Source organism: Neolamprologus multifasciatus, chromosome 7 (assembly GCF_963576455.1).
Source record: "Neolamprologus multifasciatus chromosome 7, fNeoMul1.2, whole genome shotgun sequence".
Classification (NCBI taxonomy): domain Eukaryota; kingdom Metazoa; phylum Chordata; class Actinopteri; order Cichliformes; family Cichlidae; genus Neolamprologus; species Neolamprologus multifasciatus.
This window is the reverse complement of record NC_140445.1, coordinates 32,852,839-32,878,046: the sequence shown is the minus strand read 5'-3', so window position 1 is coordinate 32,878,046 and position 25,208 is coordinate 32,852,839. Positions and strand designations below refer to the sequence as shown.

Sequence of the window (25,208 nt, the reverse complement as noted above, 5' to 3'; positions counted from 1 at the left end):
GACAGCCTTGGTATTTGGTGAGCATCATGTAAATGTCACACCTTACCTGAGTATTGTTGCCGACCATTTCCATCCCTTTATGACCACAGTTTTCCCATCTTTTGATGGCTGCTTCTAGAAGGATAACGCAACAAAACTCACGTAATCTCAAAGTTGTTGAACATGACTATGAGCTCACTTTACCCAAATGGCCTCTGCAGCCATCAGATTTCAATCCAATTGAATATCTTTAAGATGTGATGGAATGGGAGTTTCCCACCTTTGATGTGCAGCTCACAAATCTAAAGCAACTGTGATGCCATCATGAGGAATGTTTCATTGCCTTGTTGAACCTATGCCAGAAATTAGGGTAGTTGTGAATTCAAAAGGGTGTCCAACCTGGTATTAGGTCTACCTAATGAATTGGCCGTGAGTGTATATATTTTTTTATATTCAGAGGACTCAACTGTGCTTGTCTTATTTGTAAGAATAAATTCTAGCTAGAGTTTGATTTTCCTCTGACTTACTTCCATAGACAACTACTATGAAAAGTCCACAGCTATTACTTTGCAATCCAGTCCAAAAACTGTGCTTTCCTGATGAGTTAGCACACGTAACTAAGACCCGGGGCATCAAGCTTCTCTGGAAATTCCTTTGAGCTCTTGACCATTACAGTGTTAATATTCTCAGAGCAGAGAAAGAAATGTGGCTGAGGTTGCCTTTTAAGAGATGATGAAATGCCCAAAAGTCAAATTTCAGTTGACATTTCGGTAAATTATACATTTAAATGCTTTTGGAATGTCTCTCCTTGTTTTTAAATGTTCATACCTGTCTATTTAAAGTCTTACCAATCAGAAGATATTATTTCTTTTATTTTTCTTCTTTGAAACATCCTCATCCACCGAGCCTTTGGCTCAGTATTATCAGGATATTTTACCTGCACAAAGCAGAAGCAGGAAGACCTTCCGGTTTGATTTTAGTGATTAGAAACAGTCCCATAGGACCCCTGAAGAGCACAACTTTAAAAACTTTGTCGCTCTGCTCTCAAGTGGGAGGTATTCTGCAACAGTTTCAGCAATCTTTTCCTCAGTAGTTTAGATAATACCACAGTCAGGGTACATGAACAGTCCGGGTACATGAACCTAATATCTTATCCATCTGTTTGTTTAAACTGCTTCAGTGATGTCAGAGGACCAGCAGTGAATATCAACAGCCATCACGAGGTTTAAATGTAAGAGATCACAGTTTTAGTTCTAAAAATAATCAAAATTCAGAGTTTGAATGCACTAGTCAGTTGCGGCCTTTCTCTGCAGAGTTTGTATGTTTTCTCTTCTCACAGTTCAAAGCCAGTTAGCTTAATGAGTGATTCTAAACCGACCTTTGGCATGAGCCTGCGTGGCTGTCTTGCCCAGTGGCAGCTGAGATATGCTCCAGGCCGACATGACTTTCAAGGATAAAGTAGGTTTAGCTAATGGATGGCTGCATTTCTTTGATCAGGGCACTTAGTTACTGTAATGAGCTTCTGAATGACTTAGAATAACCTAATTGATATAAAGTAATTTAACTTAAGTAGTAAACATAATATACAGAAGTGCACTTAGCCCACTTAATCAGTTTAACATCTGGGAAATTTACTTGTTGTATTTACTGGTTGTAAAGGGAAGCTGCTATTCTGCAAAATTCCTACTGATCTGTGATGCAAAGACATTTGATTCTCCAGACTCTGGTTCATGATCAGCTGATTGAGATTCAGGATCTGGTTTCAAACTCCAGCAAGAAGATGCTTACACACAGACTGTGTATGGCGTCTCCTGTAATGAAGCAAAAGTGTCAAAAGTAACACAAAAGAAGATCATCTCATCCTGCACACTTTATGAAACACGAAACGGGATGATGTGGGACTCTACAGGCTTCTACGGGATATTTTGGTCAACCTGTAGAAATACCAGAAGTTTGGATAATCCAAAGTAGCAGAACCCCCCCCCCCCCCCCCCCCCGCACACACACACACACACACACACACACACAGAATAATCACAGACAATAAAATAATTGATCTGAAATCAGCCCCATCCACCTCAATCCAACAATGCTTCCACCGGTCCTCCTCCATCTTCCCTATATGGAACCTCAGCACACCTGTTCCTAGCCAATCCAGGCACAGTGTGACACATAGCCCCTCCCACTGCAGCTGATGGCGTTACCATGGGTTACAGGGTGGTGGCCAGCTCCATCTCTCTCCCTCTTGTAAGGAGACTTTCTTCCCCTTCTTCTCAGGATTCAGCAGAATACACTGCAGCAGCACATAAAGATACTGAAACACAGAACAAAACACAGCCCAACAGGTTTGATCAGGGTGTCTGTTCCTGCTTGTTTCCATCAGTAACTCATTTCCACTCATTTCCCACTCCCAACTTAAATTACCTTTTGTACTTTTTGTAAGCATTTTTATTTTCTTATTTTGAAAAGAAAAAAAGTCTTCAGTAAGCAGAAGGCTCCTTTAAGTACCTGTATTGTCCGATCTTATTTATGTTCATATACTGATACGAGGGGGATTTCCTTCGAGTGGTGGGGTCACCTCCTGATCCCACCCACTGATATTGGTCTAGAGTATTGTTAGGCTTACAATGCCCCAAACTCCCAAATAAAAACACAGACAGAATCAGAGGTGGAATGTAACTTATTAAAGTACGTTACTAAAGTAAAATTTTAATGTACTTGTGTTTTATTGAAGTATTTCCATTACGACATTAACGTCTCAGAGACATCAATGGGTTGTTGTGTATGATTCTGCTGATAAGCAAAGAATAAGCAAAGAATAACGTTCAGTGACCGAAAAGCACAATTTTGCCTACTTCAATCTACAATTCATCAAAAAACAACATAAAAAGACCTCCATTACATCAGTGTCTGTGCCTCTTCAGTGTAAGATATCCACCTGACTGCTAGGCTAACATTTTAATGGTATTTGAATGTACAGTAGATTATAATTTTTAAAAATGAATTCTCTTCACATAACCCTTGTAACTTCTTTCTACTGGAATAATATTTTCCTGTGGAAGTTGCAGAAGTTCTGTTGTAGCAGAAAAACAATGAGTGTTGAACTTTATGGAAACATTTTGAATGATTCCATAGACACAGAGTCAACCAGTCCCCCCAAACCTTCCAGCTTCTCTGATTTCATTTGGACTTTTCTAAATCTACTTCATTACACTGATGCTGGAAACCATGTCATTTGTAGAGAAAACTATGCAAAATCAGGCAGCAGATTCTTCGCCTGTGCTTTTCTTTTTATGATAAATTAGCACCAGCTCAGTGATGACCCATGCTCAGTGATTTGGGTTTCCTGAAAAGTCTAGGTTTCCATTCCTCCCCCATAGTATCAAACTGGCTGCCCTCAAAACTGACAAAGTGCTGTGCAAATTGAACTGAACAGGGCTAATAATCTAATCCAATCAGTATGTTTTGGTTGGAGCAGCCGATTCCAGAATCCACTCGTACTGCTGATCTCCCTGCTTGTCCTACATTTGTTACTGGATGCCAGAGCCGTGCCCTTCCTGTCCAGAGACCAGACTCTCCCTGTGCCTCTTCCAACTGTTTATCGGGCACCCCGCCAACTTTCCCTTCTAATTATCTAACGCTGCCCCCCCCGCCCCTTGCTCTGCTCTCAGCAGGGGACAGTACGGGCGTCAGGGCACACTCTTGGCCTTTAGGTGTGGCTGTACCCCAGAGATGTTCACCTTTCAGAAGCCGCTGCTGGCATTCAGAAATCAGACTTTGCCATCTTCCTGCAGGAATGACCACCCGCCCACACACACACACACACACACACACTCTGCAGCCCTCTGGGAGAGGGAATAGTAGCAGGAAAGCCATTTGCTGCCCACCACGTTGTTATGGAAACTGCGCGGACACGGACTCTTGTGCAGGAGAGCTTTTGTCTGTCATGCCTGAAGTCAGGAATCAACAATGTGTTATTAGAATCAGCTGTTACAGCCTGGTCTTATTGATCACCATGCAACACTGATTTATTTATACCTCAAACGCATCTGTTCTCTGTAAGGCTCATCTGCAAATGTTCTTTATAACCCTTCACTCAACCTCTAGCAACACATATAAAGGTCATATATATATAAATCTGTACAGGCTACCTGACTGTTTTTCATGTGTCTTCACTTGGTGAGTTAAGTATGATATTTTTAAACCACACAATATCCTGGTGTTAAGCTAAACCACACTTTATAAACCACACTTTAGTCATGCGCTTGCGTTATCTATAATTACATTTATGACTCTTTGTAGTGTTAAAGCGTTTGTTGCTGTGTTGGTCGGGAGAAAGAAAGGTCTTTATGAAAGAAAAGTTATTACTTTTATGTATTGTTTTCCAATGTCCACAAACAGCGTTACAAGGCTATTTAAAGGTAAGTAATTACTGTATATACTGACATCTAATATTTAACCATGGGAGTTCTATGTATGGCAAGTACCATATGCTAACCCCCGCCCTGTGTTTTGGAAGAAAATACTAAATAACTTTTTTTTGGAAGAAATTTAAACTGCTTGTTTATTTGTTTGTTAGAGTCATCACCAAAAACCTCAGAAAACAATTTTCAAGACAGCACAGCGTTAGGGGATTAAACCTCAGAGGATTAACCCCTTAAGTGCTGATTTGGAATTGGACTACCCAATGTGAGGCAAAGGACATTGGGCACAAGAATCCTGCATTCATTTTAGTCATTGTAGTGGTTGGTGGCCTCTTTAGTGAACTACCTTTTTTCTTTTTGATGACAAATACCGCGGGGACCCAGAACAATGGGCTTTCAGGAGAACCAGGTTACATACTAATACATACTGACGATGATTTAAACCAAAGGTTTTACATTTGATTTCACCCCTTAGACCTGTTGGTACTGACTGCTGCTACTTTTTCAGTTCTTGTGTAATTAGGTATACCTCAGCCTTTTCAAGGTTCCCATTCTTAAAAATGACTTCTTGACATCCAGCCTTCCATTGACACCACTTCTTATGAGGCGCTGGCAAATAGCAGCTGGATCAAAATGAAGGGCCTGATTCATGTCTCAGGTTTTGTGTCAGGGACATCACTTTAAGATATTTATTTAGAGCTGCCAATTTAAACTTGGTTCTTTGCTGAGTTGCCTGTGATGTGTAGACACTGGTTCATCTATTAAGAATGATTCAATATTTTTCAGTGCTTCAGTGATTCAGAGGTCTGAAAATGGTCAAGTACGAGGACTGGACTGAAAAGGAGTGGAAAAATGGACAATGTCTAAAGAAGTACTTTGGAAGAACTTCAGAAATCATGGCTCTTATCTGTCTGTCTGTCTGTCTGTCTGTCTGTCTGTCTGTCTGTCTGTCTGTCTGTCTGTCCGTCCGTCCGTCCGTATTAAGCTTTTAGTTTTTAGTACAGTGTAGCTGCAGATTGATCATAAAAAATGCAGTAAGCAAACCAGGCTGTCAGTCTCATGCATCAAATGAATGTGGTAAAAGACAATCTGAAAACATGCTGAGTATGGAAAGTTTAACACAAAGTTTTGCACTGCAGGATTTTGCAGGTGTAATAATCGATATAATAATATTGGGGTTATTGTAGGTGCAGCATTTTCTTACAAATGTGACTGTGTCTCTGCCATTGGGTTTGATACCAAAAATGCCAACTGGAAGAAAATCATGTTAGCATCAGAGATTTCCAGTCAGAGTGGTGCGAAGAGTAAAACTTAAATCCAAGCGGAAAAGACAGCAGGAACTGTTATTTTGATTTCCTCTGGTTTAAGTTCCTTCAACACAGGACACTGATGATACCTTAAGACACCTTTTGCAAAACTATGCACAATACTCATGTGTTTCAACTATGGTTCTCTACAACTCTGCATCGTATTTATCTGTTTAGCTGTTGGGATATTTGAGCTTCCAACAGAGAATTAGCTTACTATGTGCAGTTTGAATAAAACATTACAGGCCAGTTTTATAGAAGAATAATATCACCCCTTTATAACAGATTCGCCTTAGTGAAGGATGTGTAACTTATATCTAATGGCTATATAGGTTTGATAAAGTATTTTCTAAATATTTTCTTTTTTTCATCACATTATGAAATTTCAACCAACAGCTGAATCACAAGGCTGAAGTTGTGGCAGAGCTGAGAAAGCCATCATTACCCTTGCGTTAAAGGTGAGAAATTGGTAGTTTCTAAACAAAACGTGGAATTCTATGTTTTCCTAATTGAAATTGTATTCCTCTATATGGTTCTGGTTAGTTTTGAAGGGGTGGGTCTTACATGGAAAACATGATGTCACACACTTTATGTACATTACATAGCTTGGGGCTGCCATATGTCCTGTAGGAAGTGGTAAAAGTAAAAGAAACAGATAAAAGACGAACTAAATAAATAATAACAGCTCAAATCATTTAAGTAACTTGTAATACAAGGGAGAGAGCGTCCACATGTCCCCACTTCCTTTCCCCGTAAGTGGCTAAACTTTATGATTTGACCAATCAAATCAAATGGAAGCTGGAGTTGAAACTTGAGCAAGTGCTGGACATACCTGAGGGGTGTGTGTGTGTGTGTTGGAGCCCGGGGTGTGGTGCTGAAGGGACAGCGATCCTCATTGTTGGACTGGGTGTGACTTTGGGGAACTCTCCATGGTGCTGGGCCACTCTTGACCTCAAACATCCGACAGAGACGCCCTGCAGAGACATTTAAAGACTGCACGCCACGCTTTAATTATTACATTACACAGCTCTCTGGCGGGCAGGACAGCTGCGAGGACACTGTCTCCGGGTAAAATAGAGCTACAGCGAACAAGTCTTCAGTTTGGACAAGTGAGAGCGCAATATTTCCGGACATTCAGCTGTGATGCGCTCCCGATAGTGCCAGTCTGGACGGTTTCATTCAGGCTACAGGTAATCCCTCATTGGGAAACATCCTCCTCCTCCACCCCTACAGGATCTCTTTGTGACAAAGCCAGACTTTAGGTCTCTCCCTCATATGCTGATTTATAACTCAAACAGCTGTGGGTAAGGAGCTAATTTAGACTCATGAGTAAGCAAATCAGAATTGTTGCTGATCTGTCGCGGAATCACTGACAAGCAATATAGCAGAAGGCTGTCTCACATCTTTCCCTAACATCAGATATTACGTGGATTCATTTTGCACTTCTCTCTCCACAGTGAGAGTGTGTGTGTATCTTTTTTTCTCGAGCAGCATTAGCTTTACTGGTTTTTTTCTGCTTTGGTCACAGTGCGACCACCTGCGATTGAAAACCGGCGAAGGCGGTGGCTGTCCAAGCGCACAGCGCTGAGGGAAGGGGAAAAAACCGGACAACACAACAAGCTGAGACTCCGAGCATCTGTGCAGCTACACCCCGCTAAACCCAATCACAACCAACCGCCTGGAAGGGATGTCGACCGCCGGGGAAGTGCCAGCTTTCTTTCAGAGGATGGGCTCCGAGAGCCCGGTCAGGCCCAGGCAGAAATTCTGTGGCGTGTTCTGTCCAGTGGAAGGCTCTTCGGACAGCAAGACGCTGGACTTTGATGCGCTCTCGGCGTGCAGGGGCAGGAGTGACGGGCGAGTCATTGACCGACAGACCGACATCTCCCAGCCGAGGAAGGTAGAGATAAGGGAGAGCACAGGGAAAGAGGCTCTGCAGAATCTCGATGATAAACGGGTAATTTTCTCCGATTTTGCATGCCGGTTGTGTATATTTTACACCTCTCTTTCTCAGTCTTCCTCCTTTTGTCTTTCTTTCTCTACATTTATCATTCCAGCTCTCACTTATTTCATCCAACATTCAGCTTTTTGCACACACCCGCGCCATTTTTCATCTACAATCGCATCAGTCACAGAGCCTTTGCCACTCAGCAGTTTGTTTAAGCATACACATCCAGTTTATGCCAGACAACTTGCCATGACTACATTTCCCAGAAAGCACTATGATGTAACAGAGTCGCTGGCCCTCAGTTAGAGGGCCCACCATGCAGAAATGCCAGAGGGAGTGGCTCTGTTAGTCAGAGTCCTTAACAGCACAGTGCAGCTGGCTGTTGGTGAAGGAAACACTGTTAACAGGTCTGCACGAGAAAGAAAAAATAAACATGTGTGTCATCTACCATGGCATGATTTAAATAGGAGGCACACCTTTGTGAACACATCAGCCTGGTTGCTTTTGCAAGGTGATCTAGGGTTGGATCATTGCAGCATTACTGCCCTTGAGATCTCTCGTTCTTTTAACAGCAGAACTGAGTTGATGGACAGGCTCAACCTGACCTGCATGACTTGCAGGAAAATCTATCACGTCTTTTACTGCTGCTTCAAGCAGTTATTCAGGTTTTAGTGATTGGTGGTCAACCCACATCTGTACTTCCTTTACTTAATACTCAAGCACTCAGGATGCTGTTAAAAGCTTTGGGCGTTGGTGTTGAGCCCTTTTATCATGTTACATATTGATCGGAAGCATTTGCCACACAACCCACTCCTTACTCTCTTCCATCTCTTCAAGTCATATATGATTAGTTAGTTGCTCTTCACTTTTCTGATGTGAGAGCTTACTTCACAAATACAGACTTCACAGACTTAATTGATGTGATCTTCAATATCAGTGATGTCATTATTACAAGAGATGCATTTCAGCGTCGCGTTCTTCAAAAGCAAGCTGACATTTTAGGACTGTGGTGGATAAAATGCGACACAACAGCGCTGCAGTGCATGTTTACTCAGCTATTGTGTGTAAATGTGGGTTTGCTGCACTCACAATTTCTAGTTTTACTTCTGCTCCACTCAATTTCAGAGGCACACACTGCACTTTGTAATCCACACCATTTATTGTACACTTATTGTAAAGTAAGCTTTACAGACTTAGTTAATAACATGTTAAGATAAAACTGTATTGAATTCATCTAAATGTACACTGTTTACTTTGATTTTTTAGTACTGATTTACAGCTCCATATTTGAATCCATGGACTCTACTAGAGTAGCTTTGCACAAGTCACAATTTAGAATAATCCTTCTCTATCTCATATTAAACCTTTGTGCAGATCCTCTGTCTGAAACAAGGCATGTAACTCCCTTTAGCCTCCTTTTAAACCAGCATTCCTCTGATTGGTGATCAGTGGTAAACAGAAGGTTTGAAGAGCAGGTAGGTGGAGCTGTTTGCCTAAGATCACCATATTTTGGATAACAACTCTCTATGATGTCATACGGAGCCAAGAGCATAAAAAACTGTCTTAAACATGTTGTTAGAGCAGTCTGAAGCCTGAGCTTTTGTCTCATGGGGATTACATGTACTTACATAACATGTAAAGTCATTATGTTAAACTTTGGCCCTCTTTAATATGGCTATTCAAATTAAGAAAATAAGAAAAAGAATAAGTAAAAACTGAATTTGTGACTGAATTGACAACTTTTACTGTGGTTTTACAGACATTTATATAACAAATGAACTTTACATAGCAATTCCTTGCCTTAAGGACTCTGTTTGCAGTTGTTTTTAATGCACCTTGGGCAATCTGATTACATGCGGATGGCTAAGAGGCATCACTGTTTACAACTGTTTATCACGCGTCTCCAAGGCTTCTGTACATATTTCACAACCGGCTTCGTCACTTCCACTGGAAGGTTAAAGGACACTGTCCCTTTTGTCTCTCCCTTGCACATTAAGAAAACAAAGTAATGGTTATACCAGCTGTTGAGACTGGCAGGAAAATGTCATCCGCGTCCATGGCAAGAAAAAAAAGAAACACCACATGCTGCATTAATGACATATTTTCCTGTTACGTTCTTGTCAGGGACACATCAAGACAAAAGCATCACAGACAACTTTGGTAAGTCCTGTGGCTGATCAGCTGCACATCATGATGTGAATCTACTGTTCCATAAAGAATCCTTATGCCTAGTGGAAGACCGTGGAGGCCATGCGTTAAGCGTATACACCAAATTTGGACCCTAACATTTGGATGTCACAGCAGAAGTCGAGGCTTATCAGTCAAGGGAACATTTTTTAATCTTCTATTGTTTATTTTTAGTAAGCCAAACTGTAGCTTTACCTTCCAGTTCTTAGCTGACAGAAGCAGCATGCAGCGTGGTCTTCTGCTTTAAAGTTTGATGCATTCTTCTCAGATCTCTGATTTTTTGTCTGTTTTTGGACTATTCTCTGTAAACCCCGGAGATGGGTTTGTGGGAGTGAGCAGTTTTCTTAATGCTGATACCATCCTGTCTGGCACCAACAATCATGCCTCATACAAAGTCACTTAAATCACCTTTCTTTCTCATCCTGATGCTCGGTTTGAACTTCAGCAGGTCATCTTGACCATGTCAACATGCCTCAGTGGGTTGACTTGCTGCCATGTAATCAGCTGATTATATATTTGAGTGAACAAGCAACCGAACAGGTTTACCTAATAAAGTGTCTAATGAGTGTATATTTGCTGCTGTCTACTTATAATCTTATTTCCCAGAATGCACTAAAAACTTTGGTCTTAAAGGAACTGTGTCAGTTCAAATACATATATTTTTTTCTATTTATAAATAAGCACAAAACAAAATTTAACGGAGTACAAAATATATCTGGTTAAGCTCAATTGACTACTTTTGGTAATCTTACACTGCTTTAGCCTGTTATAGATAAATAATAGTTAGCTGTGTAAATCTCGAACAATGTCGGACTATTTTGTCTGTCAGTATTTGCCAAACACACAAAAGGCCAAAATTCCATTCCCGTGATTCCAGTTTTACCCATTTCTCAAATAGTGCTGTAATCCCAACTTGTATTGAGGACCATTCAAGTTGATCAGAGCTGGAAACAGGTGAAATCACGTCACCCTGCCTGAGCCTGAGCTCTTGCTCGCTCTAATAACACCCCCACCTTCAGACACACAGCAGATAATGTGAGGTAAGATGGCTGCTGGCTGTTTCTTCATTTGTTCCTTCGGTGGATGTTTGCAGGCTGCACTCCCTGCTTGCCTGCCTTCCCTAATCCGGCGAAAGCAATTGATGGCATTAGTGTGTTTCTCTGCTGTCAATGGAGCAGGGCGAGGCTCTGCGCATGCGCCGTGGGGTTCTTTTATTGGGAAGAGGCTCTCGAGCGGTCCCTCCCTCCCCTCTTGTCTGACTCCGTCTGGGAAGGAACGGTTTGGTGCATCGGCGGAGACCGGGAGGCTGCCAGGATCCGGAGTTGAGCGATAGTTTGATTCTTCACGTCTGTGGCCTCCTGCAGATCACCCGTGTCTGTGTAGTCTTCCCCCTATTTATCTTCATCACCATCATCCTCACTACAGCCCGGCAGCCAGCGGTAATCCGTCCCGTTTGCATTTCTAGCGGTCTGCGGCGCACACGAAACACCGGTGAAGATGTCTGGCTACCAAGGCAAAAAGAACATTCCCCGCATCACAGTGAGTGCTCGGGTGTTTTCACGTTTGGAGTGGCAGTGAGTGGGTCCAGCCTGGCTGGTGTGGGCCTGCGGGGTGTGTTTGCAGGATGTCACCGGGGCGGCATGGTCCCTGCGCCTCTGCGCTCCTCGACGATCCAGGGCAATGGCGCAAGAGTTGATCTCCTAAAAGAAATTCCAAAATAAAATAAAAGCGTTTTGTAGATGGTTTTCTGTTTCGCTGTGAGATCGAAAGCACACGAGGGTCGAGAAATCAGTGAGGCCAGCGATAGTGTGGTGAGGGTGAAATTTTCGTGTTTTTTTTTTTTTTTTTTTTTTTTTTTTGCAGCATCTTTGCGACAAGTGCTTATGTCCGGATAAACCCGAGCTCTCGCTTTACATTAGAATATTCATTGTTTGTGCACATTCACGCCACCCCTGCATTTCTTCCTCCGTGCCATGCATGACAGTTGAGATTTCACGCCGGTGGTCTTTGTTAGACTGTGTCTGGTGGCCGGGTATCACTGCACACCAACTGGTGGAGCAAATGCTTCCCTGCATCCGCTGCACGGCTCAGTACCCGGCTGTTTCTTTTAACCTTAGCTTCTTTTCCTTTTTTAAAGCTATCCTTGATATATATATATATCTATCTCTCTCTCTCTCTCTATATATATCTATATATATATATAGAGATATATATATAGCCGTTTAGAAGGCACAAAAGGCTTTAAGACACATTCAGTGTGTCATTGTGGAGCAGATTATTTCCCCGAATTCATAGCGAAGCTGCAGGGATGTGGTGCTTCAATGGAAAGTGGAGAATAGGGAGGGGAAGGGAGGGGAGCCAGGGAAGGGAGGGGGCAGTGGGTCCTATTTCCTTCCATGCCTGTCTTTCAGCTGTGTAATGAAGGGAAGATGCATATAGGCAGAGCTGATCAGGGAGGAGGTCACTGCCTTTTCATCCTGATGTCAATGAGATGATACAATGGTGAAGAGTGACCCAGAAGAGCCTGTTTGAAAGCCATACAGATGGATCTGCGCCTTCTAATTGTGGACTTACTAAACAAATCATTCAAGCAGCAGGATATGAAGCATCATTATCCTGTTATCTAGCAGGCCCACGCTCCCCAAAGGTGTCACCAAGCTAGGAAAACCTCTTCAGTCTGAGGAAATCATAGCACAAGCATGATTATGGTCACAGGTTGGCTCTGAGATATGTGCTGATTAGTAGATTATAAGAATTGTTTTATTCAATAAAGTTTTCTTTTGATCAGCTAATTGATTGATTGGAGCTTTCTCTGCCAGAGTTATTTCAGAGCCACCGCCTGACCCACATTATGCAGAGCTGTTAGCCTTTTGTGTCATGGTAGCCAAAGCAAACTGTAATTGGAGTGTCTAAGTGGTTGACTGTTCATGTAGCTCTCATCAACTTCAGATTTAAGTGGATAAACTGAAATAATAGTTCTTTAAAAGAGACACACGTGTCTATGTATGTACACTGAAGCAGATCCACATCATGGAAAGATTGATGCTTAAGCTCAGGTTTCATATATATTTCTAGCAATAATATGAAAAATTCTCCTCTGTGTTAATATCATGCATCGCTTGGTGATAACTGGCAACCTCTCACGTGAATAATTTTCCTCAGTTCTCTCTCTTAACGGCTTGAGACACAGCAGACGGATGGTGGAAAGATCAGAGGATTAGTGGGTGTTGTAGTCAGACCTAACTGGATAGACTATCTATTCTTAAACAGAGCATGAAAGACATAAGAAATGAGTCAGAGACAGAGGGGATCTCTTGAAGATCTAGCAGAGTGATCAGAGGAGAATGTGAGGAAGTTTACTGGAACTGTAAACTGTAGATGCTGGAAAGTAGCATTCTGGTTGGTTCCCGTGGACCTGAAAAGGGATTATTGTGAGGCATGGATGACCTTATTAAACCAAAAAGACACTCAAGAGGAAATGAAGGTTACATTGAATTAAAACTAAACAGCAAATGCTGAAGTAGATGCAAATGTGCCACTCAAATCAGTATGAATTACATATTTTACTGAATTTGAATATTTTCATTGAACTGGGTGGAGCACTGGGCTCCATAGAACAGTTTAGCCAGATGGACATGGGTCAGCTGCACAGACAGGGACAGACTTAGGGCGGCTCTCATCAAATATGAATGAACCTCTGCAAGTTCACCACCTGGACTTGGTGCTTCTGTGTGACTTCAGAACCAGATTCATACAACAAGATCATTGAAACTGAACAACTAGTCAAGCAGGGCTGACACTGTTTATTTTTTTTTTTAAATGTTATTAGCCATTAAATATGAATTTTGGAGTCTACAGCATATCATCCACTCCTTCAATTTCTGATGGGTTTAAGCAGAGATGCTCAGACCACCTCTCCCAAGCACCGGCTCTAGCTTTACTAAAGGATTGCCAAGTCACCTGAGAGAGATAATATCTCCAGTATGTCCTGGGTCTGCCCTGAGCTGGGATCTCTTACCAGTTGGACATGCCCACAAAACCTCACCTAGGAGGCACCCAGGAGTCTTTAAGATGCCCGAACCACCTCAAATTTAAAGACGTGCTATCACTTTCTACAACTGGTATTGTCACAGTTGACAGTTTTGGTGGCGAAACAGTTAAAAATTTAGTCCGTCAACAAGCTGTGTCATTTATTAGGAATGTGATCAATTTATGAAGTTCAAATGTGCTGATTTTGCAGTCTGTTCTCTGTTTTGTGTCACTGTGGACAGACTATATTTGGCCTTTAAACTGGTGCTTGAGCAGAACCTTTAATAGATGCTTATCACTCTTCATGCTGGCATTCGAAAGATTAAACCCAGAGTCGATCCATCAGAAAACAAATGAACAGATTCAAAAAGAATCCCTGAAAAGATAACCGGGGTAATGTTTGCACTTGAGATGCTGCAAGTGGAAAAATATTTTCTCATTTTTGCTTGATGAAAACATAACTGACTAGTAAGCAGAAAAAATGGTTCAATCAGTTACATTTCCTTTGATGCATTTATTGATTGATTGGCTCTTTCAGCTCTAGAATGAGGGTGAGTTATTTCAGTGAAGGCTATAAATACAGATAAAAGTAAATCAAGAACAAGAAGGCTGTTTAAATGCAGCTCCAGTGAATGAGGTAAAAATAGAGCGAGGCTATTATAAGACTGTCCTGGATTAAAGTCTCAGTGGCTACAATCCTCAGCAAATGAAGGATTATTAAGTAGCGTGCTACTGTAGCATACCTTTAGTAGAGCAGTGTCTCTGGTGACAGTGCAGTGCATGTGTAGTTACTTCAAACGTGGCTGGAGTGAGTTCACGCAGCTATCTCACCCTGCAACGCAGCCCGGAGTGCCTTCTCTTCACACAACACACTACGCTCCTAATCAGCCACCCACTGACTCAGCCTTGTTTTTTTTCTTTTCTTCCCCCCCCGCCTCTCAGGATCATCCTGAATTCCCCCATCCATAAAGCCAGAAGTCAGGCAGACTGTACAGCGTGTATCAACTCTGCTGTTATTCAGCTTCTGAGCAGAGGGGAATGCTGTTGAGCAACAGTATCGCAGCTCCTCCGGCTGCGCTATGTCACAGGAAAAAGGTCAATGAGTGTGTTCTTCTTGAAGTTTGAGATTAATTAAACAATTTTGTAGTCAAAGAGAAAGTTTACATTTAGTTTTGCATTTCAATTGGGAATTTAGGCTAGTTTAGTTACTATTTCAGTGGTAGGGGTTTAAGTTATGAGTTAGTGGAAAAAGGTTTTTAAGTCAAATTTTCAGAGAAATAGAGATTGTCATATTTTCATTTCCTGAGAAAGTGGGAGGATAACAGAGCAATTTAAGGGACTTTTCATACTAAATGAGCAAGTTTTAATAGCAACGGAGAGTGTTTTTAATGGATTAAGAGGCTAAAACAATTAAAAAGACGATGACCAGTCATCGTGAAAATAAAGTAAAAGTGGAATTTCTAGCATCAAAGGAAGAATCACATTCATCCAATGCATCAAGTGTGTTTTATAAATAAAACAGAAATGACTACTTTTTGAAATTTTTAAAATTTTGTATCTATTTTTTCATGTCATTAATGTGCAGATGACTATTTCTGGGAATTACTTTATTTCCTGTTTTGCACTTTATTTTGAAGGAGCAGAGTGTTTTCCCAGTGGTTGCCTGAACATGTATGGAGATGATTTTAGTAGTGGGCTGTTTTTTTTAACTAATCCAGGACAAATATACAGTGGGGCAAAAAAGTATTTAGTCAGCCACCGATTGTGCAAGTTCCCCCACTTAAAATGATGACAGAGGTCAGTAATTTGCACCAGAGGTACACTTCAACTGTGAGAGACAGAATGTGAAAAAAAAAAATCCATGAATTCACATGGTAGGATTTGTAAAGAATTTATTCGTAAATCAGGGTGGAAAATAAGTATTTGGTCAATAACAAAAATACAACTCAATACTTTGTAACATAACCTTTGTTGGCAATAACAGAGGTCAAACGTTTACTATAGGTCTTTACCAGGTTTGCACACACAGTAGCTGGTATTTTGGCCCATTCCTCCATGCAGATCTTCTCAAGAGCAGTGATGTTTTGGGGCTGTCGCCGAGCAACACGGACTTTCAACTCCCGCCACAGATTTTCTATGGGGTTGAGGTCTGGAGACTGGCTAGGCCACTCCAGGACTTTCAAATGCTTCTTACGGAGCCACTCCTTTGTTGCCCGGGCGGTGTGTTTTGGATCATTGTCATGTTGGAAGACCCAGCCTCGTTTCATCTTCAAAGTTCTCACTGATGGAAGGAGGTTTTGGCTCAAAATCTCACGATACTTGGCCCCATTCATTCTGTCCTTAACACGGATCAGTCGTCCTGTCCCCTTGGCAGAAAAACAGCCCCATAGCATGATGTTTCCACCCCCATGCTTCACAGTAGGTATGGTGTTCTTGGGATGCAACTCAGTATTCTTCTTCCTCCAAACACGACGAGTTGAGTTTATACCAAAAAGTTCTACTTTGGTTTCATCTGACCACATGACATTCTCCCAATCCTCTGCTGTATCATCCATGTGCTCTCTGGCAAACTTCAGACGGGCCTGGACATGCACTGGCTTCAGCAGCGGAACACGTCTGGCACTGCGGGATTTGATTCCCTGCCGTTGTAGTGTGTTACTGATGGTGACCTTTGTTACTTTGGTCCCAGCTCTCTGCAGGTCATTCACCAGGTCCCCCCGTGTGGTTCTGGGATCTTTGCTCACCGTTCTCATGATCATTTTGACCCCACGGGATGAGATCTTGCGTGGAGCCCCAGATCGAGGGAGATTATCAGTGGTCTTGTATGTCTTCCATTTTCTGATGATTGCTCCCACAGTTGATTTTTTCACACCAAGCTGCTTGCCTATTGTAGATTCACTCTTCCCAGTCTGGTGCAGGTCTACAATTCTTTTCCTGGTGTCCTTCGAAAGCTCTTTGGTCTTGGCCATGGCGGAGTTTGGAGTCTGACTGGTTGAGGCTGTGGACAGGTGTCTTTTATACAGATGATGAGGTCAAACAGGTGCCATTCATACAGGTAACGAGTGGGGGACAGAAAAGCTTCTTACAGAAGACGTTACAGGTCTGTGAGAGCCAGGGATTTTCCTTGTTTGAGGTGACCAAATACTTATTTTCCACCCTGATTTACGAATAAATTCTTTACAAATCCTACCATGTGAATTCATGGATTTTTTTTTTTCACATTCTGTCTCTCACAGTTGAAGTGTACCTCTGGTGCAAATTACTGACCTCTGTCATCATTTTAAGTGGGGGAACTTGCACAATCGGTGGCTGACTAAATACTTTTTTGCCCCACTGTAAATCATAATGCTGCATGTCTGACCTGGCAGCCTTCTCCACCTGACTTAACTGTTTCCATTTGGACAACAACATACAATGTTGCTGGGTTACGTCTAACACTGGCAGACGTTTTCACTGCACCCAAGCTGATTTTACCCTGATTTTATGAAAGTCAGTAGTTTGAGTACCCAGGCTTCTCTTCTCTTCCTGTGGAGGGTCTTAGTTTTCCTCCGTATGGTGCTGTGGCTGTGGTTTATTAATGTCAAGATTTCAATGTCTGTGAAGGTTCTCAGTCATCCAGGTCATTGTAGTCAAAGGAGCTTGCAAAGAAAAGTGTCTGGACTTCTTTAAGTTACTTGAAGACGTTTCACCTCTCATCCGAGAAGCTTCTTCAGTTCTAAGGTCAAATGGTGGAGAGTCCCAGATATAAACCTAGTGGGAGTATCCCCCCACAGAGGGACAAAAGGACCCCCTGATGATCCTCTAATCGCCTGAGCCAAGGTGTGAAACTGGGTGTGGGTCCCCATCAGCCAGAGTTTCGGGTGAGTTCATTGTGAGACCTGGCCCCACCTTATCATGCGAATTCCTGAGGTCAGATGGCCCAGGATGTGAGTGGGCGTTAAGGCGTCTGGGAAGGGATCTCAAAACTGGATTATAGATGGCAGAGAGTTGGTGTCGTAAACCACCGCCTCTGTTCAAAGATGGTCGCTCACAGTGGACATAGATGGCTTTCACTCCTCTTTCAAACCATCTGTCCTCTCTGTCCAGAAGCTTCTCGGATGAGAGGTGAAACGTCTTCAAGTAACTTAAAGAAGTCCAGACGCTTTTCTTTGCAAGCTCCTTTGACTCAAGATTTCAATAATCGCAGCATTTGATTGATGTTGGTGATTTAACAAAACCATTACCTCTGCTTTCCATTATACCCAGTCTTTCTTTTTCTTAAGCACAATGTTTTACGTTATTAATAATACCTGTAAAAATTATAAGGATCTCTCATAACCTCATGAGAAGTATTATCAATCAATCAATCTTTATTTATAAAGCACTTTTCATACAAAAAAAAAAAATGTAGCACAAAGTGCTTTACATGGTTAAAAGCAGCCCCCCCCCCCACCACACACACACACACACACGCGCACACTTAAAAAGTAAAATTGGACTGGGTACGCATGAGCCAAGTGAGGAAACACTATCATGGGGAGCCGTCTGCACCGGAAGCCGGTCACAGACCGCAGCCTCCAGGCTGGGCACACAGCAGGAGGGAGGCAAAGAAGCCCCCCAGCCAGGCTGAGAGGACCCCCAGAGCCCCAGCAGCCACGGTCGATCACAGCCCCGGTGCAGAGAGCGCCCTCCGAGGAAACACTGGAGATATGACACAATAGGATATATACTGGGTAAAAAGATAAAATAAATAAGAACGGGATACAGTATAAATATAAATATAAATAGAGTAAGAAGATTAAAAAATGAATAAGAATAAAATCAATAAATATTAGGTAAAACCTAAATTAACAATAGAATAACAGGATAGAATAAATAAGCGTAAAATAAATAAATGTTAAGTAAAAGCCAAATTAAAAAGGTGGGTCTTGAGCCTGTTCTTAAAAACATGTACGTTCTCTGCGGCCCTGAGCTCCTCTGGCAGGCTGTTCCACAGACGAGGACCATACCACTGAAAAGCTGCCTCTCCGTGAGTATGTGTCCTGACTTTAGGGACAATCAAAAGGCCAGTACCAGAGGACCTCAAGGTCCGCGAGGGTTCATATGGTAAAAGCAGATCTGAGAGATAAGAAGGCCCAAGACCATTAAGACATTTAAAAACCAATAAATATTATGTAAATCTACACTTCTCCCACTTCTCACTTGCCCCAAAGCACTGCAGAGTCCTCTACCCCTCTAACTAAATGAGAAAAAGGCCCATCTAGTGATCATCTGGTGAGTAAAGCATACATTTAGCAGCTAAACATAACGACAGAAACAACATTTCTGAAAAAATTGATTTTTAGACACAGGCTTTCCTGCTGTGCTGATAGTGTGACAGAGAACAAGACAGATTTTTACTAACCTGTCTGTTTTATACTTTTTTGTGTTATTTTGCTGATGGCTAACCATGATACGCAGAGTTTACCAGCCTTGCTGGGTCTTGTTTCTTGATCTCTTTCCATGTAAAATTCAGTTTTATTTAATCCAACGTGAATTCAGCTGATATACTTTAATGATATTTAGAAACAGAGTGTATGAGATATTCTAAAGTGATCCCTACTGGATGGAAAAACTGATCCCCAATATACACCTCGGGGTTAAAGTGCTAACAAAATGCCTGCAGATGGATAAAAATATGAGATATTTCTATGTTAGAGCTATTTAAAATCTAATGCCAGCAATGTGTTAACAGCATGGATATTAAAAGATAATGGACATTGTCATCAATTGTTGGTTTTCGACACTGTTAAGCTTCAACATCAGTGTTTTATCCATCACCATGTTGGGTTTTTTTGGAACTGGAAGTTACCTTATGGATCAAAGATTGGAGTCATCAAAAGTGTAAAAGATGAAAGTAGCTGCTGCGATGTCATCTATTGCAACCTTACTGGTTAATAATTTATGATTGTCAACAAGCGTGCCGCTTTATACCATATCAGTGTTGATGCATGATATGACCAATATTTACATAACAGATTTAATATGACCCCAAAAGACCTTTTTTTTTCTCTCATATACTTCTATAGAACTGGAAGTCTTTTCTAATGGCTTTCAGATAGAATCCATCCAGCTTCTACCACTTATCTAAGTCCAGGTTGTGGGGGCAGCAGTCTAATTAGAGAAACCCAGACCTCCCTCTCCCCCAGCAACCTCCTCCCCTTCAGCTGGTTCATATTAGTGTGGAGGAGTGGCTGCGCTACTCTTTGTCTTTTGTGAATGACCAAACTGCTCACTGTATCTCTAAGGGAGGTTATTTGTGTGTGCGATCTCATTCTTTCGCTCAGTCACTACCCAGAGCTCGTGGCAAAGTACATTGAGGGTACATTGGCTAATTAGCCCTAACTAGACTTTCACTCAAGAAGATAAGTACAACCCCCCCCAAGAACTTCTGGTATTGTCAGTGCATAATAGTGAGGGTTAATTTTATATTTATATTATTCAGGTATTACATTAAAAATGCTCGAAAAGGCACCAAATGCAAACACACACCCAGATAGATGATTTACAAAGAAACTCCTGCCACTCAGAGTTGTTATGAAGGAGGAAGGAATCCATAGAGGACAAAACTATATTTTGTACCCAGCTGTAAATGTGCACTTCAGTTCTCTAATATAGAAGTCTGTGGGGATTAACTCGAGCCTCAGGAGGCACAGAGAGGAACTGGAGTTGTTGTTTCAGCTCTGGACGTTGCCTCTTCCAGTCACAAGCTCTTATAGCTAAGGCAAAACAAATAAACATAAACAAAACATTAGACATATATTTCTAAATTATCCACACTTCACAGTAATTAAAGTTGCAGACAATCTCATAATATCTAAGGAAATAAATTTGTCTAAAACTGACACTTATCATTAACAAAAGACAGACAACACAGCAGGCTTCTGAGCTTCATTATCCCACAGTTTGAGTCACGTGTCCACTCCTGTTTTCTGGAGGGCTCAGTTTTTGGCTCTGTTGATACTGCGTCCCACTGCACTGCAGTTTTTTGGCATCTATCAGCAGATAGAAAAGGAGCCATGAACTGTTTGCCCCTTTGGTGTGGGTGGGACTTATTTATGCTCTGTCTTCATGCTCCGCCCACTATGCCGAAAGTATTACACTAGTCCAGGATGTTTTGTTTGAGGAAACAGAGGTGAAGGAGGTTGAGGAAAGTTACTGTGTTAAACAAAATATTCAGTGATTGTTTTTATAAGTGTCCTAATTACGTTACAGATCGGGGGTTTTTTAATGCTCATTGAACTGTTTTTGCCTTGTATGCAATCTCAGTAAGGTTGTAGGTTGTAGCCTGGAATGTAAACACAGTAGTTTAGTAACAGTGGGCCCATTGAGCTTTATCCACATCCTGTTTGTGAGCTCTGAAAAAGTTCCCACGAAGGAAAGGTCACTGTCATGCTTGGCACAGATCCAGTACAATCACACGCTCTGTCACACGACCCCTGCGAGCTTTAAAACAATTGAATTATATTAAAGCACGGTTCTGGATTCAGGGACCCTAATTGTTCTGCAAATACAGCTCTATATTAAACAGCGCAATAGGTGCAATTTTGTGAGAAGGGCTGCAGTGTCTTGGCAAAGTTCAGTGAGTAATGTGATAATGACAGTCATGATGGGGCGCATGATGTAACGGCATATTTCAAAGCAGTTGTTGGGAGGAAAACGGGCCAGCAGCGGGCTGGAGCGAAGCCAGTCGCTCAACCAGAGCACTCTGTTCCACACAGATCGAAGATTACCACATGATCTATCTGCATTAGTTCCATCCTGCTGTCAGAGTGTGGCCACACCTTTCACATGACAACTGCAAAGCATTTTCCAGAAGCTGCTGCAGTCAGCTGAAGTTGTTTTACTGTGTAATTTACTCCATTCTATATTTCATCCAGAAGAATGCGGGGTATTGCTAATATGTGAAATGTTAGTACACGTGAGGAAAAAATTGCTTCAAAAGCAGTCATAAGGAAATTTGGATAGGTATGTATATCTGAGATCATTGTGTGAGGACTTTGTTTTTTCCTTTTCAGGGGTACTACTGTACATGGAAAAGGGTTTAAAGCTTTTGTGGCTCCTGAGGGAACTGCAAATCTGATGGACATCACTTGAGTCAGTGGCCGTCAAAGCTGAAGACTATGAAACTGAAATTATTGGGCAGCCATCTTGAGGCTGCATTTACCTCTGCTAGTAAAAACCAGCTGAGGTCCCTCACACTGGGGTCTGGTTATGAATGGCATTGTTGGTCCCAGTCAAAATTTTCCCCCTGCAACAGCACTAAAGTTATGCAAAAGAAGTGCATATTTATGGAGCGTTTCTTTGCAACATCCATCATTTATTTAATCATTAGTGATTAATCTGTTTATATTTTTAGGACTTTCCTGTAGTAAATATTGAATGTTGGTCATTAAAACCACCAAATAGACCAACTTAGTCTGTTTACATAGTAAGCTAAAAGATATTCAGTCAAATTATTTTTTTTAAGTGAGCTAAATAAGTTTGCGTTATTTCTACATATGTGGCTGTGTTATATAAACAACCTGAAAAAGTATTAGGTAATATTTTACAGAGCTGGCTTATGGTTTGTGCTGCCTGCAGCACAGCAGTTGTCCTCTGGGCTGAAGCTGCTGGCCTGGCAGCAGCCAGTGGCAGCGCCTTAAACAGAGCAGCCTTTGTTAGAAGGGGGAACGCTGGAGCCCTTGTGACATAGCTGCCACTCCCTTTCTTGGAGAGAGGGCCAGGGCCTCCCCGGGGTGGCTCGAAGGAGGGACTGTGGAGGTGGTAGACTCCCCCCTCCTCCCCGTCCTCTCTCCAGCATGGAGACAAGTGGCACAGCAGCAGGCATGGATGATTGATTACACGCTCCGTGGCCTGATTGGTTCTCTCTCACGTCTGTTTGTGCGATAATTCGACCACATGAAGGGGGCAGATGGGTGTGTCTGGAGGCGGGCTGCTGTCTTTATTGTCCGAGCAGTGAATGATTTCCCTAATTTTGCTTTTAAAGCAAAGATCAAGTGATCCACCAGTGAGAGGAGCGGTGATGAAAATGCACTGGGCCCTCTCTTTGCTCTCAGCACAAGGATCTAGAAGTTTGTTGTTGTTCTTAATTCAGAGATAATGCTTTGTGTACTGCAGATGTTCACTAATCCCATTTTAAAGCAACCTCCTTAGATTAACGCCTTTTCTTTGTCCTTATTCATCTTCTTTCCACAATGTCTTTCCACCGCCAGTCTGACATAAACAGTGTCACAGTGAAAACATCCACACACAAAAAAAACGTGGTGCTGGTCCAAACATCCCAGCTCTTAATACTCTTTTACCCCCTGCCCCTCCAATCGGCAACCCCCACCGGATCAGTGTGTTAGAGTATTAAGAGTGTGTACAGTGTGTTTACAGATATCTGTATGCGTGTGTGTTTGCAGAATAGGAAAGCCAGTGTCAGCTGAGAGACATTGCACAGCCATGTGTTCCTTATCAGACGGCAGCCTAAAAAGGCCAAGCAGAGCCAGTATTTATGTTTTGCTGTGATTGTTGCCAATCCACTCCTTGAAGTGACATTTCCCAAAACGTCTTTCATCAAATGCCCTTAATCCAGCATCCAGTTGAGCCAAATCGGATACTCACCCTTGTAAGCGTATTTTTATAGGCGGCTATAAATCCATGTCTTTTACAGGGTTGTTATTCCCACAGATTAACTCAAGCTCTTTTTTAAACAAAAATGTGCAGCAACTCACCTTCTTTATTGTTTTCCAGAGCGACCGTCTCCTGATCAAAGGGGCCAAGATTGTGAATGATGACCAGTCCTTCTGTGCCGACATCTATATGGAGGATGGAGTCATCAAGTGAGTTTTCCTTTAAGCTGCCGGCAGTTTATTAAAAACACAACTTTTACCACGTTCATGTTTGAAGCTCTCTGCTGAATCACTACAAACTAACTAAGGGCCTCCTCTGCAGCAAGTAGAGTTTACTACTCATCTCACCATAATCTCACTATAATATACAATTACCTCCAAATAGCACCACAAATAATACATTCTTCTTGCAGAGTGAAAAGTAAACTTGTCATTATTGCCATATAAAATCTTCAGTGTTTAATGTCAAAGTTACCAATAAATGAAACCAGCACTGCCATACTACAATTCTGATCACTTTTTTAGCTTGTCATTACAACTTTTCTGTAAATTCATTAGGTTAATCGACATGAAACTGAGCTGTTTTAGGGCCAAAAGTGACTGAGTAGGATGATTTATTTATGATGATGAGCTCTAGCAATGCAGGACAGATATTTTTCTCAAGTCTGGCTTTTATCAGACGGCCCTGGAGAAAGCTGACAATGCAGTCAGTTTTTAGTTTTGACTGCGTTTGCTATACAAAACAGGAAAAGTTGTGAGTAAGAAGTTAATTACTTTTTTGCAGAGCATAATGGAAACTGCCACAAAGAAAATGATGAGCATTGATACATACTCAAAAACGACTACCCTAACCCATAAGTATATGAAACCACTAATTACTAAAAAATAGTAAATGTAATTAATGAAATTAAAATGACTAATGCATTTGTAATTCTACTTTCTAAAATGACTAAGGATGGTGTAGTCAGCAGTTTAAATGTTGCTTTTCTCTTTAACTCAGACAAATCGGGGAAAACCTCATTGTGCCCGGTGGGGTGAAAACCATCGATGCCCATGGTCGGATGCTGATGCCCGGTGGCATCGATGTGCACACTCGTTTCCAGATGCCCGATCGGGGCATGACCGCCGCTGATGACTTCTACCAGGGCACCAAGGCGGCGCTGGCCGGAGGCACCACCATGATCAGTGAGTTGCTGAGCACAAAGCCCCTGCTGTCTGCAACAGAAGATTCAGAAATGGGTTAAAGTTGGTGTCTGAAAGCTTTGTGTGAGTGAAAGGAAGCTGAGTGCGATGTCCGTGGTGGGTTTTCCCCGCAGTGATTCTTCATTTACTGATTGGCCCTAATTGAACATGTCTTAATGAGAACAGGAAGCGTGCCAGGCCTGCTCATGAGCAAGCCAAAATATGAACCATCCATCTGGTCTGAGCACTCTGAGCCATGAGGTGCTGATTGCTGAACATACTGTGTCAGGAAGTTTCCAAAGAGACAGACAGACTCTGTAGTTTGTTTGCTATTATTTTATACACCCTGTTTATGTAATTTTGGCCTGTTGTTGTTGTAGTAGTAGTATTCTGAATTTCTTAATGGTGCATGCAAAGCCTAGATTTTCTTCTCCTTGGGCTCGTTTCCCTTGCACTTCAAAGTCGTTAAGCTCAAGTTAAGAGTTTAAGCATTAGTTGAAAACTTGTCCGCAGGAATTTC

The 25,208-nt window shown here is 42.0% G+C and overlaps 1 protein-coding gene and 1 long non-coding RNA gene across 4 annotated transcripts in view; one reads left to right on the top strand and one right to left on the bottom strand.

Moving 5' to 3' along the window:
- The first annotated feature begins 6,770 nt into the window (after positions 1 to 6,770).
- dpysl2b (dihydropyrimidinase like 2b) overlaps positions 6,771 to 25,208 on the top strand; it is a 35,080-nt gene continuing 16,642 nt past the window's right edge. The window contains exons 1-4 of one of the 3 annotated variants that reach the window (XM_085164963.1): positions 6,771 to 6,900; positions 7,239 to 7,664; positions 23,628 to 23,716; positions 24,507 to 24,691. In XM_085164963.1, coding sequence (XP_085021089.1) covers positions 7,398 to 7,664; positions 23,628 to 23,716; positions 24,507 to 24,691 — 541 coding nt within the window. In that variant the 5' untranslated portion in view covers positions 6,771 to 6,900; positions 7,239 to 7,397. Of the gene's footprint in view, positions 6,901 to 6,983; positions 7,665 to 10,569; positions 11,382 to 23,627; positions 23,717 to 24,506; positions 24,692 to 25,208 lie in introns of those variants that run through there. The other 2 variants (XM_085164962.1, XM_085164964.1) reach the window with 2 other exon arrangements.
- On the bottom strand, positions 14,798 to 24,640 carry LOC146514597 (uncharacterized). Its single transcript, XR_014874889.1, has 4 exons — positions 24,523 to 24,640; positions 23,609 to 23,692; positions 17,193 to 20,608; positions 14,798 to 15,580 (listed from the first exon to the last, which is right to left on the bottom strand). It is a non-coding gene; the product is annotated as an uncharacterized LOC146514597 (long non-coding RNA).